The sequence below is a fragment of the Hemitrygon akajei genome, chromosome 11 (assembly GCF_048418815.1).
Source record: "Hemitrygon akajei chromosome 11, sHemAka1.3, whole genome shotgun sequence".
NCBI classification, from domain to species: Eukaryota; Metazoa; Chordata; class Chondrichthyes; order Myliobatiformes; family Dasyatidae; genus Hemitrygon; species Hemitrygon akajei.
Window position 1 is genome coordinate 174,169,819 of NC_133134.1, and position 20,347 is coordinate 174,190,165.

Genomic DNA, 20,347 nt, shown 5'->3' on the forward strand with positions numbered 1-20,347 from the left:
AAAAATCTGTAGATGCTAGAAATCCAAGCAACACACACAAAATGCTGAAGGAACTTAGCAGGCCAGGCAGCATCTACAGGAAAAAAATGCAGTCGACGTTTCGGGCCGAAAACTTTGGTCCTGCCATCCTGAGTTCCTCCAGTATTTTGAATGTAACTTTACTTTGTTCACCTTGTTCTTTGTCAGAATCCTTTTCCAGATTTATACTCCTAGACTGCTGCTGGGTAAGTTTTGAAATGATATCCTATGCAAACCATATGCATAAACAGCAAAAGTAGTCCCTGTTGAATCCCACTCCCTCCTATATTTCAATCTGATTTACTACCTGGAACCCACGTTTACTGATTTCTGGTTTGTACTGACCTGGCTATGAATTCTGCAAATCAGAAGCAAAACATCACGAGTTCTGATGAAAGGTCATCAATCTGAAACATTGAAATTGTTTCCCTGTTCATAGATGCTGCTTGAACTCAATACTACCAGCACTTTCTATTTATATTACCCATTCTTCAACTTGTGCACAACTGCATGTTCAGATTTGAATTTAATATTTTAATCTGATGTTGAATTCATCAGTATCTCAAAATCCACAAAACCCAAATGAAAGTAACTCATTCACAATCCCTCGGAGCTGTTTAAATACGACTGTTGAAGATCTGCAATTCTAACACATTGCATTAGTCATATAAGTTGTATCCATCTGTTACTTATTCAAAACTTATTCTATTTGGAATCCAGGTCATATTTTCATTTTCTTTGTGTTCCTGTAATGGGTAGTTTTCACTGAGCTGAGCACATTTGTTACTTACAGCAATGTTTTTGTAATACAAAAAAGCATGGAATTACAAAAATTTTGAAAGTGATCACAAAAGTGTAAAAATATTTGAGTTGTTTAATCACTGTTTAACTGTTAAGCTATTTTCCTTTGTAATATATGCTGTACTATTCTAGCTTCCAATTATGAGGCCTTTAGCACATGAAGTCAATGCTGGTCCTCAAGGCAATGCTCTCAATACTCTTGCTTCACAGTAATCTATTCTGTTGCACTTTCCCATTACCACCCCTTGAATCTCCCACCAACCATTGACTATGGGGTGATTCAAAAGTCGTTTCATTTTTTAACTGCATTGCAGTTGTGGTTTCTAAATGACAATAAACCAAAATTCAATTCAATTCATATTGCCAATTATCCAAACAGCTAGCACTGCATTGGAATGTAGAGTGACTGGAAAACCCAGAGCAAACTCACATGATCACAGAGCTCCACACAGCTTGTTCTAAGAGCAGGGGTTCCCAAACTTTTTTATGACAGGTTGGGAACCTCTGTTCTAGAGGTCAGGATCAAATCTGTGCTGTTAATGCTGTGAGTCAGCTACACATCTGGTGTACTATGGTACTACCCTGACTGACGGATTTGTCATAAGCGAGGAATTTATGCAGACTAGATTTAGACTCTCTTCAATTTAGTAAAATGAGAGGTGAACTTAGCAGGTTATATCATATTCTTGATAGGCTTGAAGCAATATTAAAACAATAGAAATGTTAGTGGGTCTTACAACTGGAACTCTAAAATTAGGGTTGTGTAGTAATTAGTGTGATGTTATTACAGGTCGGGGCATTGGAGCTTGAACTTCAATTCTGGCACCATCTGTAAGGAGTTTTTATGTTCTCTCTGTGACCATGTGGGTTGCATCCAGCGATCTGGTTTCCTTCCACATCCCAAAGACATATGGGTTGGTGGGTTAATTGGTCATTGTAAATTGTCCTGTGACTAGGTTAGTGTTAAAATGGTAAATTGGATCATAGGGTCCAAAGGCCTGTTCCATGCTGTATGTCAAATTACCGTAGATTTCGCACTACAGAGCGCACCTGATTAAAAGCCGCTGGCTCTAATTTTAGAAAGAAAATCAATTTTGTACTTGTACAAGCCGCACCGGATTTTAGGCCGCAGGTGTCCCACGTTATAATATGAGATATTTACACAGAAAGATATTACACGTGAGGATTTTTTAACTTTTAATTAAATCCGTATGGTAACATAAACAAATACATATTGCAAATGCTTTTTTTTCGAACCGTGCCTGTAACGCGGCTACTTTTAAATATACATACGTATCGGTAACACACAAATTACGTTGCATATACTTTTTTACTGAACAGTGCACGAACAACATTCCAATATCTCCTAACGACGTAAAAAAATATATACTGCAGCCTACCAGGAAAAGTTATTGATCGCCTTTAACTTAAAAGCAGCGTTTTCGCTCGGGTAATGTGCTCGGCTAATGTGCTCCCCCCCACCTTCCCGTTTATCGCAAACCGGTATTTCCCACAAGACGCGGCAAAACCGGATGTGATGTCATAGTATCCCGGGATGTACAGAAAACAAATAGATAGATAGATACTTTATTCAACTAGAAAATACTAACAAATGAATTACTAAGCGAAAATATTATAAACTAAATAACTGCCATAAAGGCAGCACAATGCTTCGAGTGTTTTCCATGTTGATGAGGGTGAGTACAAACGACTGATTTACAATAATTTAATTGTGAAAGTGCGCTTGATTTATCGTACAATTTCATTGGACCTCTGTGAACTACTCATCAATTTTATTGGTCTACTGTTACGAGGCAAAATGTTTTTGGCGGCATGAAAAAAAATCATGCATTAGCCATACCGTAGTAAAGGCCGCAGTGTTCAAAGCTGTTCAAAGCGTGGGAAAAAAGTAGCGGCTTATAATCCGACATCTACGGTAAGTTAAATTATAGGTGGGACAAGGCAGCAAGACACGTCATGAGGTAACAAAGGAAGTTTATTGTAGCCGCTAGAAGATAATACAACAAAGGGCATCAGTTATTTTGCAAACTTGATTCAAGGGTACTTGATAATGCACCAGGGAATGGGATGGTCCAACATTATATGAGAATATTCTAACAGAGTCATAGAAAAGTTCATGCTGAACCATTTAAACTGCCTACTCCCATCAACCTGCACTGGGACTATAGCCCTCCGTACCCCTACTATCAGTGTACCTATCCAGGGTTCTCGTAAACGTTGAAATCAAGTTCACGTGCACCACTTGCACTGTCAGCTCATTCCGCACTCTCACCACCCTCTAAGTGAAGAATTTGCCCCTCCTGTTCCCCTTAAACTTTTCACCTTTCACCTTTAACCCATGACCTTTAGTTGTAGTCTCACCCATCCTCAGTGGAAAAAGCCTGCTTGCATTTACCCTATCTATACCCCTAATAATTTTGTATACCACTATCAAATGTCCCCTCAATCTTCTACATTCCAAGAAATAAAGACCTTAACTATTTAATCTTTCCTTATAATTCAGGTCCTCCAGTCCCAGCAACATCCTCATAAATTTTCTCTGTACTCTTTCAATCTTATTAATATCTTTCCTGTAGGTAGGTGACTAAAACTACACAACTTACTCAAAATTAGGCCTCACCAATGTCTTATACAACTTCAACATAACATCCCATCTCCTGTACTCAGTACCTTGATTTATGAAGGCCAAAGTGCCAAAAGCTCTCTTTACGACCTTATCTACCTGTGACGTCACTTTCAATAAATTATGGACCTGTATTCCCAGATCCCATGTTCTGCACCACTCTTCAGTGCCCTACTGTTCACTGTGTAAGACCTGGTTGGTTCTGCTAAAGTGCAACAATGGGATAATCAAAGGGATGTTCCACTAGGGTAACATAATGCGGAAGGGTAATTACAGCCAGTAGGGATCTTGTAGGCATTTTGTGTTATTACATTTCACTATTGCTTAAGAAGAATTTTCTTTTTCAGGTAATTGTCCAGAATTACAACACAGTGCTGACATTGTCTCACTTGTATCAGTCATCTGATGCACTACTCATTCATGAGAATGACATAATTCACAGGATTTGTTCGCAGCTAATGAATATAAAACAGATCTCCTTCACAGATGTGAACAAAGTAATTGCTCATCAACTTGCAAGTGTCTTGCAGCCAGCATGCACCAGGCTGCATGCAACAGAATATAGTTCAAATCCTCTTGGTAAGAGAAATCTACCAGTTTTAAATTGTGTACTTTTCCATTTGTTCCTTTCCCCAAGTTTCATTGTTTGTGGTACCTTTATAATCAGACAATGAGTATTTTTTACTAAAGATTGCAAGTTTTATGATGGGAAGATAATGAACTTTGGATGTTGTAAATTTAGTCAAAAGAAAGAGAAATGAATATGACATTTCCTAAGCTGAAATCAGACATGTAAATGAAACAGGAAAGAACTTTAGCAGAAACAAAATGGGCCATGAAATATCTTTGGTGGGTTGGATTAAGGAAAATGCAAAGACATTTTATACATACACTCAGTGGCCTCATTATTAGGTACATCCTGGCCACTGAGTGCAAGTTCATAGTCCGGTACTCTTGTAGCCCATCCCCTTCAAGGTTCAATGGATTGTGTGTTCAAGATGCTCTTCTGCACACCACTGTAGTAACTCATGGTTATTTGAGTTACTGTCGTCTTCCTGTCAGCTTGAACCAGTCTGGCCATTCTCCTTTGACCTCTCTCATTAACAAGGTATTTTCACCCACAGAACTGTGATCACTGGATGATTTTTTCACACCATTCTGTAAACTCTAGAGACTGATGTGCATGAAAATCCCAGAAGATCAGCAGTTTCTGAGATGCTCAATCCACCCCATCTGGCACCAATGGTCAAAGTCACTTAGACTATAAGGTGTAGTTGCAGAATTAGGCATTTGACCCATTGAATTACTCCCCAATTTCATCATGGCTGATCCATTTTTCCTCTTAGCCTCCATCTCCTGCCTTCTCCCCATATCCCTTTATGCCCTGACCAATCTAGAATCTGTCTGCCTCAGCCATAAATATACGTAAAGGTCTGGCCTCCAAGGCTGCCTGTGGCTTGAATCCCATAGATTCACCATTCTGGCCAAAGAAATTCCTCCAAATCTTCTTTCTAAAAGGACCCCTCTATTCTAAGGCTGTGTCTTCTGGTCCTAGACTCTCCCACCATATGAAACATCATCTGAACATCCACTCTATTGAGGCTTTTCACCATTTGATAGGTTTCGTTTAGGTTGCCCCTTGTTCTTCTGAATTCTGGTGAATACAGGCTCAGAGCCACCAACTGCTCTTCATATGATGAACTGTTCAATCCTAGAATCATTTTCATGAACCTTCTTTGAAGCCTCTACAGTTTCAGTACATCCTTTCTAAGATAAGGGGCCCAAAACATTACATTAACACACACAAAATGCTGGAGGGACTCAGGAAGCCAGGCAACAGCTATGGCAGAAAGTACAGTCTGAAGGCTGAAGAGTAGATTTAAAAAGTGGAGGGGAGGGGAGAGAGAACCACCAGGTGATGGGTGAAACTTGGAGGGGGAGGGAAGCAGTAAAGAGCTGGGAAGTTGATTGGTGAACAAGACAGAAACCATGGAAGAAAGAAAAATGGGAGAGGAGCAGCAGAGGGAGGCGACAGGAGGGCAAGAGGATAAGATGAGAGAGGGAAAAGGGGATGGGGAATGGAGAAAGGTGGGGAGTTGGGGCATTACCAGAAGTTAGAGAAATTAATGTTCATGCCATCGGGTTGGAGGCTACTCAAACGGAATATAATGTGATGTTCCTCCAACCTAAGTGTGGCCTCATTGCAACAGTGGAGGAGGCCATGGATGGACCTATCGGAATGGGAATGGGAAGTGGAATTACATCCTTGTTTTTATGTTCTTGCCCTCTTGAAATGAATGCCAGCATTGCATTTGCCCTCTTCACCATTGACTCAACTTGCAAGTTTAATTTTAGGGAATCCTGCACAAGGACTCCCAAGTCCCTTTGCACCTCAGATTTTTGAATTTTCTTTCCATTTAGAAAATACTCTACCCTTTCATTCCTTCTACCAAAGTGCATGACCATACACTTTCCAACACTGTATTCCATCTGCTACTCCTTTGCTCATTCTCCTAATCTATCTGTGTCTCTCTGTAGTCTCTCTACTACCTCAAAACTACTTGCCCCTTTACCTGTCTTCATATTGTCCACAAACTTTGCAACATCCAGGTCATTGACATATAACGTAAAAGCAGTGATCCCAACTCATGCCCCGTGGAAACCCACTAGTGACTGGCAACCAACCAGAAAAGGCTCCCTTTATTCCCACTCTTTGCCTCCTGCCTATCAGCCACTGCTTTATCCATGCTAGAATTTTCCCTGTAATACCATGCGCTCTTAACTGTTGAGCAGCCTCATGTGCAGCACCTTGTCAAAGGCCTTCTGAAAATCCAAGTACCCACATCAACTAGCTATCCTGTTTGTTATTTCTTCAAAGAATTCCAACAGATATGTCAAGCAAGATTTTCATTTGAGGAAACCATGCTAACTACATCTTATTTTATTATGTGCCTTCAAATACCCCAAAAACTATATCTTTAACAATCGACTGCAACATCTCCAAACACTGTGGTCAGACTAACTGGCCTATAATTTCCTTTCTTCTGCCTCTCTCCTTTCTTGAAGAGTGGAGTGACATTTGCAATTTTACAGTCTTCTAGAACCATTCCAGAATCTAGGGATTCTTCAAAGATCATTACTAATGCTTCCACAATCTCTTCAGCCATCTCCTTCAGAACCTTGGGGTGTACACCATATGGTTCAGGTGAATTATCCACATTCAGACCTTTAAGTTTCCCAAGAACCTTCTCCCTAGTAAGGGCAACTTCACACACGTATGACCCCTGACACTCTGGAACTTTCACCATATTGCTATTGCCTTCCACAGTGACGACTGACGCAAAATACTTATTCAGTTTGTCCACCATTTCCTTGTTCCCCATTACTACCTCTCCAGCATCATTTTCCAGTGGTCTAATATCTATTTTTGCCTCTCTTTTACATTTTATGTATCCGAAGAAACTCTTGATATCCTCTTTAATATTACTGGCTAGCTTACTTATGTATTCCATCATTTCCTTAATTGATTGTTTAGTTGCCTTCTGTTGGTTTTTCAAAACTTTCCAATCCTCTAACTTCTTACTAATTTTTGCTCTATTATATGCCCTCTCTTTGGCTTTTATTTGCTCTTGTTAGCCAAGGTAATGTCATTTTGCCCTTAGACTATTTCTTCCTCTTTGAAATGTATATATCCTGTGCCTTCTGGGTTGCATGCAGAACTCCTTTTACTCCACTGTAATGCTGATACATCTGACTTTAGCTTCTCCTTCTCAAATTTCAGGGTGAATTGATCATCTTACAATCACCAGCCCTAAGCGTTCTTTTGCCTTAAGCTCTTTAATCAATTCCCGTTACCTTGCACAATAATCAACCCAGAATTTCTGCTCTAAAAAGCTATCTCATAGGCACTCAAGAAGTTCCCCTCTTAGGATCCATTGTCAACCTGATTTTCCCAATATATTGAAATCCACCATGACTATTGTAAAATTGCCCTTTGGGCATGCATTTTCTATCTCCCATTGTAATTTGTAGGCCACATCCATACTACTGTTTGGGGGTCTGTATATAACTCTGATCAGGGTCATAAGGCAATACATTTCTCACATGTCCTTATTCACAATCAGCTTTGATCACATGAATTTATGTATGTACCTGGCTCGTCAGTCCCCATCTCATTCCATTTGTGCAAAAGTTATTTCTATTCATCTGCTGATCTCTGCTTAGAAAAAGGTCTGCTAAAGTCTTTAGGTTTCAGCAGCTGAATAACTACAGCAATATATTTTAAAGGTTAAAGTAATAAGTTGTGCTGTACCTTTTTTTGCTGGAGCTGTGCTCATCTCTGTGCACATTCTGTGTTTGAACTTTTCAGAATTTGTTTTTCCCAGTTTCCCTACAAAAAAAGCTGATTTCTGATATCCAGAAACATCAGAGCCAATAAATCTGATGTGGCTTTATGAATCCAGATAACTAGCTCTTGATTCAGCATTTAAAGTAAGATTGCATTGTTCACAATATAATTTTGTTGATTTGTAAAATGCACTAAATTATGTAAGCAAAAATAAAAACAATAGGCATATCTATATTTCCGCAAGGATTAATAAGAAAGAACATAATTTAAGGCTTGCATCTGCAGAAGAGATCATTCTTAAATTGTACAAATATTAATGAAACTAATTGATTAGGTATTTTTCAAAATAATCAATTGTTGTATCTGTATACATCAGATAATGTTAAAAATGCCTTGTTTTATATTTAAAGTTATTCATCAGAAGCAAGAGACAATCATTTCCCAATCCCTACCCATCCTATTCTCAAGTACACTTTTTCAACAGTTACTGGTATTAGTTAGGTGAAAAAAGTTTTCCAACGATTCAAAATTACATAAGATCTGAATGTTTCAGAGAAGTGTATAACTTTTCAATAGATGAAGTGACTATTTCCTGAGAAGTAACCATCCACATGAATGCTGTTGTTCCAAATGTTCCATGCTCAACTATTTCTTTATGCTTTTTTTCATGCCACTCTCCTTTGTCAGGGTAAATGAGGGCAACTAGACCAATTCTGCATGGAAATTTGAACTAAATTGCAATAAGCAAGCAGGTGTTACTTTCACTGAGGATGGGTGGAACTACAACCAGAGGCTATGGGTTAAGAGTGAAGGGTGAAAAGTTTAAGGGGAACATGAGGGGGAAAATCTTCAGTCAGAGGTTTGTGAGAGTGTGGAATGAGCTGCCAGCATAAGTGGTGCATGCGATCTCGATTTCAATGTTTGAGAGAAGTTTGGATAGGTATATAGGTAGTAGGGATATGGAGGGCTATGAACAGTGCTCCTTCTACCCTTTTAGTTCCTTAGCTCTACTCATAGCGATTCAACACTTTTTTTGTTGGCTCTTTCTAATGATTTGATTTCATTTTTTACCAACAGAGCCACGCCACCTCTGTCCTATTGATACAAAGTGTATCCTTGGACATTAAGCTTCTACCTATAATCTCTGTCAGCCATGATTCGGGGACGCCTACAACATCATACATGCCAATCTGTAACTGTGCTGCAAGTTCATACACCTTATTCCGTATACTGCATGCATTCAAATATAATACCTTTAGACCTGTATCCAACATTTTTGATTTTGTCCATCTTTTACATTGCAACTCATCCTATTGACTGCAATTTTGCCCTGTCATCAGCCTCTCCTTTCTAGGAGTCTCACTACACATTGCCATTGTTTGACAACCAATGACCTCACCCTCAGCACTATCACTCTGGTTGCTATTCCCCTGCCAAATTAGTATAAACCCTCCGGACCTACTCTCGCAAACTTGCCCGCAAGGATATTGGACCCCTTGGATTCAGGTGTGACCTGTACTTTTTGTACAGTTCGTACCTTCCCATTTCTTCCCCAGTCTGATGTTGATCTGAGCAACAACTGAACCTGTTGACTATATGCTGCCACGTGATTTGCTGATTAGGTATTTGCATTAATGAGAAGGTGTACCTAAATAAAGTGGCCACTGAGTATAAATACATTTTAAAAGGAATGTTGTATGTATTTGTCATCACCTCACTTAAGAAAAGAAGAACTGCTTGAGTTTCTGTCCTCGGAGCAAAGGAGATTGAAGGAAGGTGCAATGATTTTGACATTCTTATATAAATTTCTCAAAGAAAATCTGTCCCCATTAAGTGACTACAAGGATTAGAGGTCAGTGGTTTAAGGCTTTTGGTATAACATGCAGGTAGGATGTGAGGAAGTATGCTTTAATGCAGTGATGGTAATGACCTGAATTTTGCTGCGTATGAGGGTGTACTGGTTTTGGGTAGGAACTTGAAGGGTTATGTGGATATTGGACTAACTGACTGAGTACACTATAGTCATAATCATTCAGTCTTCCCCGGCCTGAAGCCCTCGTTCAACCATGAGATGCACAACCTACTGAGGGCCAGATCAGAGGCATTCAAGTCTGGTGACCAAGAAAGTTACAGGAAGTCCAGGTACAGTCTCTGGAAATCCATCTTGGGTGAAGTGGTAATTCCGGTCTAAACTCGAATCAACAAAGGATGCTCGACAGTTGTGGCAGGGCTTGAATATTATCACCTCTTAGCAAGTGACATGGGCGACTCTTCTGGAAGTGAGTCCTGGCTTCCAGATGAGTCAACGTCTTCAAAGCTTGCTTTGACGATCAATAGACAATAGACAATAGGTGCAGAAGTAGACTATTCGGCCCTTCAAGCCTGCACCACCATTCTGAGATCATGACTGATCATCTACTATCAATACCCGGTTCCTGCCTTGTCCCCATATCCCTTGGTTCCCCTATCCATAAGATACCCATCTAGCTCCTTCTTGAAAGCATCCAGAGAATTGGCCTCCACTGCCTTCCGAGGCAGTGCATTCCACACCCCCACAACTCTCTGGGAGAAGAAGTTTTTCCTTAACTCTGTCCTAAATGACCTACCCCTTATTCTCAAACCATGCCCTCTGGTACTGGACTCTCCCAGCATCTGGAACATATTTCCTGCCTCTATCTTGTCCAATCCCTTAATAATCTTATATGTTGCAATCAGATCCCCTCTCAATCTCCTTAATTCCAGCTCCTTAATTCAACTCCCACATCCACTGATGATCCTGTGATGTTAGCCTCTGAGGTTGGCATGCAAGCAACCTTCAGGAGGGTGAACCCACGAAAAGCATCCGACCCAGATGGGGTATCTGGCCCAGTACAAAAAAACCTGTGCTGACTGGAGTATTCACTGAGATCTTTAAACTTTTGCTTTGGCTGTCTGAGGTACCCACCTGCTTCAAGCAGGCTTCAGTTATGTCAGTGCCTAAGGAAAATGTAACCTGCCTAAATGACTGTTCTCCACATTGTACTTACATCCACAGTGATGAAGTGTTTTGAGAGGTTGGTGATGAAATGTATCAACTGGCTGAGAAGTGACTTGGATCTGCTCCAAATTACCTACCAGTAAGACAGGTCCACAGCAGATGCCATCTCATTAGCTCGTTACTCAACCCTGCTCTTTATCGACTGCCATTCAATACCATCATCTCCTCAAAACTAATCAATAAGCTCCAAAACCTTGGCCTCAATACCTACCTCCTTGTGCAATTGGATTCTCGATTTCCATACTTGCAGGCTCCAGTCAGTTTGGATTGGCAACAACATCTCCTGCACATTCTCTATCGGCACATATCCTCCACAGGGATAGGTGCTTAGCTCCCTGCTCTACTCCCTTTACACTTACATCTGTGTGAGTTAGCACAGCTGCAATGCCATCTTCAACTTTGCTGATGTCACTGTCATAGTCCGAATAATAAGTCAGCATAAAGAAGGAGATTGAAATTCTGGCTGAGTGGGGCCGTAAAAATAACCTCTTACTCAATATCAACAAGACCAAAGAGCTGATTGTTGCCTTCAGGAGAAGGGAACTATAGGTCCATGATCCTTATTGGAGGATCTGAGGTGGAGACAGTCAGCAATTTAAAATTCTCTATGTTATTATTTCAGAGGACCTGTTGTGGGCTAGAATGTGTGAAAAATGTACAGCAATATCTCTACTTCCTTAGGAGTTTATGGAGACTCGGTATGACATCTAAAACTTCCACAAACTGCTATAGATGTGTGGTCGAGAGTATACTGACTGGCTGCATTATGGCCTGGTATGAAAAAACCAATGCCCTTGTACAAAAAGTTGTACAAAATTCTACAAATGAAGTGGATACAGCACAGTCCATTAAGGGTAAAGCCCTCCCAATCATTGAGCGCATCAACATGAAACATTGTCGCAGGAAAGTAGCATGCATCATCAGAGATCCCCACCTCCCAGGTCATGCTTTCTTCTTGCTGCTGCCATCAGGAAGATACACGAGCCTTAAGACTCGTGCTAAAGCTGTTGAGAGTGGTTTAAACTAATATGATGAGGGGATGGGAACCAATATGATAGAGCTGAGGAGGAGCCAGCAGGTTTACAAGTAGATGATGGGTGTAACATGAATGTAAGGAAGGACAAGCCAATGATAGGGTACAAATACAGACAATATTGTATCAGACAGTAAATTGTACCTCGGAGGCAAAATTCAAAAGGGCGAAGAATGCAGGATTGAAGCTGCTGTATTTAGATACAGGTATTCAGAAGAAGGTGGGTGAACTCCTGGTGCAAGAGGTTGGTCAGTATGACGTTGTAGCATCCCTAAGTCATGGTTGAAGGAAGGTCATAATTGGGAGTTTAAAATCAAATGATGTACTTCATATCAAAAGGATAGACAGGAAGGCATAGGAGGTGGTGTGTTTCTGTTGGTAAGAGATGGAATTCCGTCTATAGAAGGAGGTGATGGTCAGAGAATTTGGGTGGAGTTAAGAAACTGCAATTATGGGAATCGTAATAGGCCTCCAATTAGTAGCCAAGATGTAGGGTTGAGATTGCAGAGGGAGCTGATAAGGGCATGTAATAAGGGTAATGTCACAATTGTAATGAGGGATTTCAACATGCAAGTAGATTGGTGTTGGATCGCGAGACAGGGAATTTATTGAATGCCCACAAGATGGCTTTTTAGAGCAGCTTGTGCTAGAGCCTACTCAGGGAAAGGCTATCTTAAATTGGGTGTTGTGTAATAACCCAGATCTTATTGGGGAGGTTAATGTAAAGGAACCCTTAGGAGGTACTGATTATAATATGATTGAATTCATACTACAGTTTGAGCAGGAGAAGCTTAATTCACATGTATCAGTATTGTAGTTGAATAAAGGGCAATACACCATCGATGCCTCTCATCTTCTTATACACCTTTATCGTGTCACCTCTCATCCTCCACTGCTCCAAGGAGAAAAGTTCAAGTTCACTCAACCTATTCTCCTCATGCTCCTCAATCCAGGCAACATCCTTGTAGCTCTCCTCTGCACCCTTTCTACAGTTTCCACATCCAAATAAATGTGTGGACTATTTTCTAAACGGGGAGAAAATCCAGGAATCTGAGATGGAAACGGACTTGAGAGTCTTTGTGCAGAATACCCTAAAGGTCAACTTGCAGGTAGAGTCAGTGGTGAGGAAGGCAAATGCAATGTTAGCATTCATTTCAAGAGGTCTAGAATACAAGAGCATTGACGTGATGCTCAGGCTTTATAATGCACTGGTGAGGCATCACCTTGAGCATTGAGATCAGTTATCAGAATAGGTTTATTATCTCCAACATGTGTTGTGAAATTTGTTAACTTAGCAGCAGTAGTTCAATGCAATACATAATCTAGAAGAATAAATAAATGAACCAATTACAGTATACATTTATTGAAGATTAAAAATAGTAAAATACAGAAATAATATGTATTTAAAAAGTGAGGTAGTGTTCACTGGTTCAATGTCCATTTAGGAATCATATGGCAGAAGGGAAGAAGCTGTTCCTGAATCGCTGAGTGTGTGCCTTCAGGCTTCTGTACCTCCTACTTGATGGTAACAGTGAGAAAAGGGCATGCACTGGGTGCTGGAGGTCTCTAATAATGGACACTGGTTTTCTGAGACACAGTTCCTTGAAAATGTCCTGGGTAGTTTGTAGGCTAATGCCTAAGATGGAGCTGACTACATTTAGCTTCTTTCAGTCCTGTGCAGTAGCCCCTCCCATACCAGACAGTGATGCAGCTTGTCAGAATGCTCTCCACGGTACATCTATAGAGGTTTTTGAGTGTATTTGTGACATACCAAATCTCTTCAAACTCCTGTCGAAGTATAATCGCTGTTTGCCTTCTTTATAGCTGCGTCAATATGTTGGGACCAGGTTTAGTCCTCAGAGATCTTGACACCCAGAAACTTGAAACTGCTCACTCTCTCCACTTCTGATCCCTCTATGAGGATTGGTTTGTGTTCCTTCAGCTTACCCTTCCTGAACTCCACAACCCAGCTCTTTTGTCCTACTGATGTTGAGTGCAAGATCGTTGCTGTGACACCGCTCCACTAGTTGGTATATCTTACTCCTGTGTGCCCTCTTGTCTCCATCTGAGATTCTACCAACAATGGTTGTATCATCAGCAAATTTATAGATGGTATTTGAGCTATGCCTAGCCGCATAGTCATGGGTATAGAGAGAGTAGAGCAGTGGGCTAAGCACACACCCCTGAGGTGTACCAGTGTTGATCATCAGTGAGGAGGAGATATTATTGTCAATCCGCACAGACTGATCTTCGGGTTAGGAAGTTGAAGGTCCAATTGCAGAGGGAGGTACAGAGGTCCAGGTTCTGTAACTTCTCAATCAGGATTATGGAAATTATAGTGTTAAATGCTGAGCTATAATTGCTGAAAAGCATCCTGACACAGGTGTTTGTATTGTCCAGGTGGTCTAAGGCCGTGTGAAAAGCCATTGAGATTGCATCTGTCTTTGATCTATTGTGGCAATAGGCAAATTGCATTGGGTCCAGGTCCTTGCTGAGGCAGGAGTTCAGTCTAGTCATGACCAACCTCTCAAAACATTTCAACCCTGTAGATGTCAGTGCTGCTGGGCGATAGTCATTAAGGCAGCTCACATTATTTTTCTTAGGTACTGGTGCACCAAGAGGAGTTGATCATGAAGCATACTCCTCCATCTCTGCTTTTGAGAGACTATAAAGCTATCTTGACGGTGTATAGTAAACCCGTCAATCTAAATTGCCACCTCACCTAAAAAAACGTTGTGCTGGCATTGGAGAGGTTCAGAGGTGGTCCACAAGAGAGGTTCTGGGACTGAAAGTGTTACCATATGAGGAACGTTTGATGGCTCTGGATCTGTACTCACTAGAATTTAGTAGGATGAGGGGGGATCTCATTGAAACCTTTCGAATGTTGAAAGGCCTGGACAGAATAAATGTAGAAAGGATGTTTCCCATGGTGGGGGAGTCTTGGATAAGAGGTCACAGCCTCAGGATAGAGGGGCATCCATTTAAAACAAATACAGAGAGGATGGTGAACTTGTGGAATTTCTTTCCATAGCTAGTTGTGGAGACTAGGTCATTGGGTGTATTTAAGGCAGAGCTTGATTGGTTCTTTATTGGACACGGTATCAAAGGGAAGAAGGCCAGGGAGCGGAGCTAAGGAGCAGAAAAAAGGATCAGCCATGATTGAATAGTGCAGCAGACTCGATGGGCCAAATGGCCTATTTCTTCTCCTATGTCATGTGGTGTTATAAAGATAATTGACAAGGGGAGGGCAGGGGAAGATGTCTATGTGGACTTAAGTAAAACTTTCAGCGAAGTATCTTATTGTAGACTGATCCTGAAGATTAATGCATATGGGATCTATACAGATTTAGCAGATTAAATCCAAGATTGGCTTGGCTGTAGAAAACAAAGGGTAGAGGTGGGAAGGGTGTAATTTTGAGTGGGGTCTGTGACTGGAAGTTTTCTGCAAGTATCAATGCTGTGTAATCTGTTGCTTGTGATGTATATAAATTATGTTGTCAAAAATGTAAAGTGGGCTGATTCATAATTTTCAAGCAACCCAAAATTTGGCAGAATTGTGGACAGTAAAGGATTTGGCAGGATATAGGCAAATGGTAAATTTGGGTAGAAAATGGCAGATGGAGTTTAATATGGCAAGTGTGAAGGTTTGCAGATTGGAGTGTCAAATGTAAGAGGAAAGTGTACAGTAAATGGTAGAACCCTTTAAGAGAGAAAGCTGAGCCTACAGGGCCTGAACACCTCCCTCTGCAACTGGAGCCTAGACTTCCTGACTGGGAGACCTCAGTCAGTCGGGATCGGGAGCAGCATCTCCAACACCATCACACTGAGCACGGGGGCTTCCCAGGGCTGCGTGCTCAGTCCACTGTTGATCACTCTGCTGACCCACGACTGTACTGCAACACACAGCTCGAACCATATCATCGTTCGCCGATGACACGACCATGGTGGGTCTCATCAGCAAGAACTACGAGTCAGCTTACAGAGAGGAGGTGCAGCAGCTAATGGACTGGTGTAGAGCCAACAACCTGTCTCTTAATGTGAACAAAACAAAAGAGATTGTTAACACGAGGAAATCTGCAGATGCTGGAAATTCAAACAACACACACAAAATGCTGGTGGAACACAGCAGGCCAGGCAGCATCTATAAGGAGAAGCACTGTTGATGTTTCGGGCCGAGACCCTTCGTCAGGACTAACTGAAAGGAAAGATAGTAAGAGATTTGAAAGTAGTGGGGAAAGAGGGAAATGTGAAATGATAGGATAAGACCGGAGGGGGTGGGATGAAGCTAAGAGCTGGAAAGGTGATTGGCGAAAGTGATACAGAGCTGGAGAAGGGAAAGGATCATGGGACGGGAGGCCTCGGAAGAAAGAAGGGGGGGGGGAATGGAGAACAGGCAAACAACTAAATATGTCAGGGATGGGGTAAGAAGGGGAGGAGGGGCATTAACGGAAGTTAGAGAAGTCAATGTTCATGCCATCAGGTTGGAGGCTACCCAGCCGGTATATAAGGTGTTGTTCCTCCAACCTGAGTTTGGATTCATTTTGACAGTAGAGGAGGCCATGGATAGATATATCAGAATGGGAATGGGACGTGGAATTAAAATGTGTGGCCAGGCACGGAGCGACCACTCCCCGCTGAACATCGACGGCTCCTCGATAGAGATCGTAAGGAGCACCAAGTTTCTTGGTGTTCACCTGACAGAGAATCTCACCTGGTCCCTCAACACCTGCTCCATAGCAAGGAAAGCCCAGCAGTGTCTCTACTTTCTTGCGAAGGCTGGAGAAAGTCCATCTCCCACCCCCCCCATCCTCATTGCATTCTACAGGGGTTGTATTGAGAGCATCCTGAGCAGCTGCATCACTGCCTGGTTCGGAAATTGCACCTTCTCGGATAGCAAGACCCTGCAGCGGATAGTGAGGTCAGCTGAGAAGATCATCGGAGTCTCTCTTCCCGCCATCATGGACATTTACACTACATGCTGCATCCGCTAAGGAAACAGCATTATGAAGAACCCCATGCACCCCTTCTCATTTCCCAAGTCTCCTAGCCTCCTGGACGTCCATATCTGTGCCAGGTGCGCCGAGCTGCAGATCCTAAGGGACCATGTTAGGGAACTGGAGTTGCAGCTCGATGATCTTCGTCTGGTCAGGGAGAGTGTGGAGTTGATAGAGAGGAGTTACAGGCAGGTGGTCACACCAGGGCCACGGGAGGCAGACAGGTGGGTCACAGTTAGGAGGGGGAAGGGGAAGAGTCAGGTACTAGAGAGTACTCCAGTGGCTGTACCCCTTGACAATAAATACCCCTGTTTGAGTACTGTTGGCAGGGCAGCCTACCTGGGGGAAGCAACAGTGCCCGTGCCTCCAGAGTCTGCCCCTGTAGCTCAGAAGGGTAGGGAAAGGAAGAGGAAGGCAGTAGTAATAGGGGACTCAATAGTTAGGGGGTCAGATAGGCATTTCTGTGGAAGCAATCAGGAGACCCGGATGGTAGTTTGCCTCCCTGGTGCCAGGGTGCGGGATATCCTGAAGTAGGAGGGTGAGGAGCCAGAGGTCGTGGTACATATAGGTACCAATGACATAGGTAGGAAAAGGGAAGCAGCCCTGAAAGGAGAATATAGGGAGATAGGAAGGAAGTTGAGAAGAAGGACCGCAAAAGTAGTAATCTCGGGACTACTGCCTGTGCCACGCGACAGTGAGAGTAGGAATGGAATGAGGTGGAGGATAAATGCGTGGCTGAGGGATTGGAGCAGGGGGCAGGGATTCAAGTTTCTGGATCATTGGGACCTCTTGGGGCAGGTGTGACCTGTACAAAAAGGACGGGTTACACTTGAATCCTAGGGGGACAAATATCCTGGCAGGGCGATTTGCTAAGGCTACTGGAGAGACTTTAAATTAGAATGGTTGGTGGGGAGAGGAGGTTAGTTCACAAATAGAGAAAGCTAGTAGGCAGTGTGTGAGGATGGATAGGCAGGTGATAGAGAAGGGGAAGATGTAGGGGAGAAGGCAGAAAAAGATAATAAAGTTGTTTCCTTCTTAAGCTCCTTCCTGTTAACCTTATAATCTTCTAGATCTCTAACATTACCTAGCTCTCTGAACCTTTTGTAAGCTTTTCTTTTCTTCACCACGGTTCCTGTACCCTACCAAAACATCCCTGTCCCATTAGAATGTACCTATGCAGAGCTCCACACAAATATCCCCTGAACATTTGCCACACTTCTTTCGTACTTTTCCTTGAGAATGTCTGTTCCAAATTTAAGCTTCCAATTTCCTGCCTGATAGCCTCATAATTACCCTTACTCCAATTAAATGCTTTTCTAACTTGTCTGTTCCTATCTCTCTCCAATGCTATTGTAAAGGAGATAGAATTATGATCACTATTTCCAAAATCCTATCCCACTGAAAGATCTGACACCTGACCAGTTTCATTTCCCAATACCAAATCAAGTACAGTCTCTCCTCTTGTAAGCTTATCTACATACTGCGTCAAGAAACTTTTCTGAACACACCTAGCAAACTTCACCCCATCTAAACCCCTTGCTGTAGGGAGATGCCAATTGATATTTGGGAAATTAAAATCTCCCATCATGACAACTCTGTTATTACACCTTTCCAGGATCTGTTTCCCTATCTGATCCTCGATATCCCTGGTACTATTAGGTGGCCTATAAAAAACACCCAGTAAAGTTATTGACCCCTTCGTGTTCCTAATCTCCATCCACAGAGACTCCGCAGGCAATCCCACCATGATGTCCACCTTTTCTGCAGCCATTACACTATCTCTGATCAACAGTGCCACACCCCCCCCTCTTTTGCCTCCCTCCCTGTCCTCTCTGAAACATCTAAAATCTGGCAAAGGTCTTAGGGACCCCAGCTATATATGTGCCTGATTTTTGCACAGTACTGTAACTTCCCAAATTTATTTTAAATATTGTTATGATCTATCTCAACCACTTCCCCTGGTAGTTCATTCCCACATACATACAACTCCCTCAGCAAACTTTCTACTTTCAAGGAGCTATGGGCTTCCACTCCAAAATCCCTCTGTACATTTCAAGTCAAGTCACTTTTATTGTCATTTTGACCATAACTGCTGGTACAGTACATAGTAAAAATGAGACGTTTTTCAGGACCATGGTGTTATATGACACAGTACAAAAACTAGACTGAACTACGTAAAAAAGAACAACACAGAGAAAGCTACACTAGACTACAGACCTACACAGGACTGCATAAAGTGCACAAAAACAGTGCAGGCATTACAATAAATAATAAACAGGACAGTAGTGCAAGGTGTCAGTCCAGGCTTCGGGTATTGAGGAGTCTGATAGCTTGGGGGAAGAAACTGTTACATAGTCTGGTCGTGAGAGCCCGAATGCTTCGGAACCTTTTCCCAAGGGGTCCTTCCCAACTTCCTTCTCCAAGGCTGTTTAACAAAATAAAATTCCCAGGCATTACAGGATAGATTCTGGCATGGATAGAGGAATGGCTGACAGGCAGTAGGCATCAAGTGGGAATAAAGGAGGTCTTTTCTGGTTGGCTGGCAGTGACTTGTGACGCTCCTCAGGGGTCAGTTTTGGGACAGTTTGTTAATGATTTAGATAATGGAACTGATGGCTTTGTGGTCAAGTTTGCAAATGGTACAAAGTTAGTGCTGAGGAAGCAATGCAATTGCAGAAGGACTTAGACAAATGCAAGAATGGGGGGAAAGTGGCAGATGGAATATGGTGTTGGGAAATGTATGATAGAGCATTTTGGTAAAAGGAACAAAAGGGCAGACTATTCTAAATGGGAAGAAAATTCAAACATCAGAGGTGCAAAGGGACTTGGGAGACCTTGTGCAAGATACCCAGAGGGTTAATTTGTAGGTTGAGTAATGGGGTCAAAGAAATGGCAGATGAACTTTGCATCAGTCTTCACTGTTGAAGACATTAACAGTGTTGATAGATGTCCATGAGTGAGTGAGTGCCATTGCCATTACAAACAGAAAAGTGCTAGGCAAACTATAAGGTCTTAAGGTTGATAAGTCACCTGGACCAGATGGACTACATCCAAGAATTCTGAAAGATGTTACTGAAGAGATAGCAGATGCTTTGGTTATGACCTGTTGAGAATCACCTGATTCTGGCATGGTTCCGGAGGAATGGAAAATTGCAAATGTCACTCCACTCTTTAAGAGGGGAGGAGGGCAAAAGAAAGGAAATTATAGGCCGGTTAGCCTAACCTCAGAGGTTGAGAAAGTGTTATGAGTCCATTATTAAGGATGAGGTTTCAGGGTACTTGGCACTAATAATAAAATAAGTCAAAACCAGTGTGAATCTGTAAAGAGAAATCTTGTTTGACAAGTCTGCTGGAGTTCTTCGAGGAAGTAACAAAGGGTGGACAAAGGAGAGGCAGTTGATGCCACTTACTGAAGGCAAATGCAATATTGGCATTCATTTCAAGGGAACTAGATTATAAAAAGCAAAGAGTT

General features: G+C 42.0%; 1 protein-coding gene across 6 annotated transcripts in view; it reads left to right on the top strand.

The window, feature by feature from the left end:
- tubd1 (tubulin, delta 1) overlaps nucleotides 1–20,347 on the top strand; it is a 106,925-nt gene that overhangs the window by 19,343 nt on the left and 67,235 nt on the right. For all 6 annotated transcript variants that reach the window (XM_073062301.1, XM_073062302.1, XM_073062305.1 and 3 more), the window contains one exon: nucleotides 3,811–4,042. In XM_073062301.1, the coding sequence (XP_072918402.1) occupies nucleotides 3,811–4,042 (232 nt within the window). The remainder of the gene's footprint in view (nucleotides 1–3,810; nucleotides 4,043–20,347) is intronic.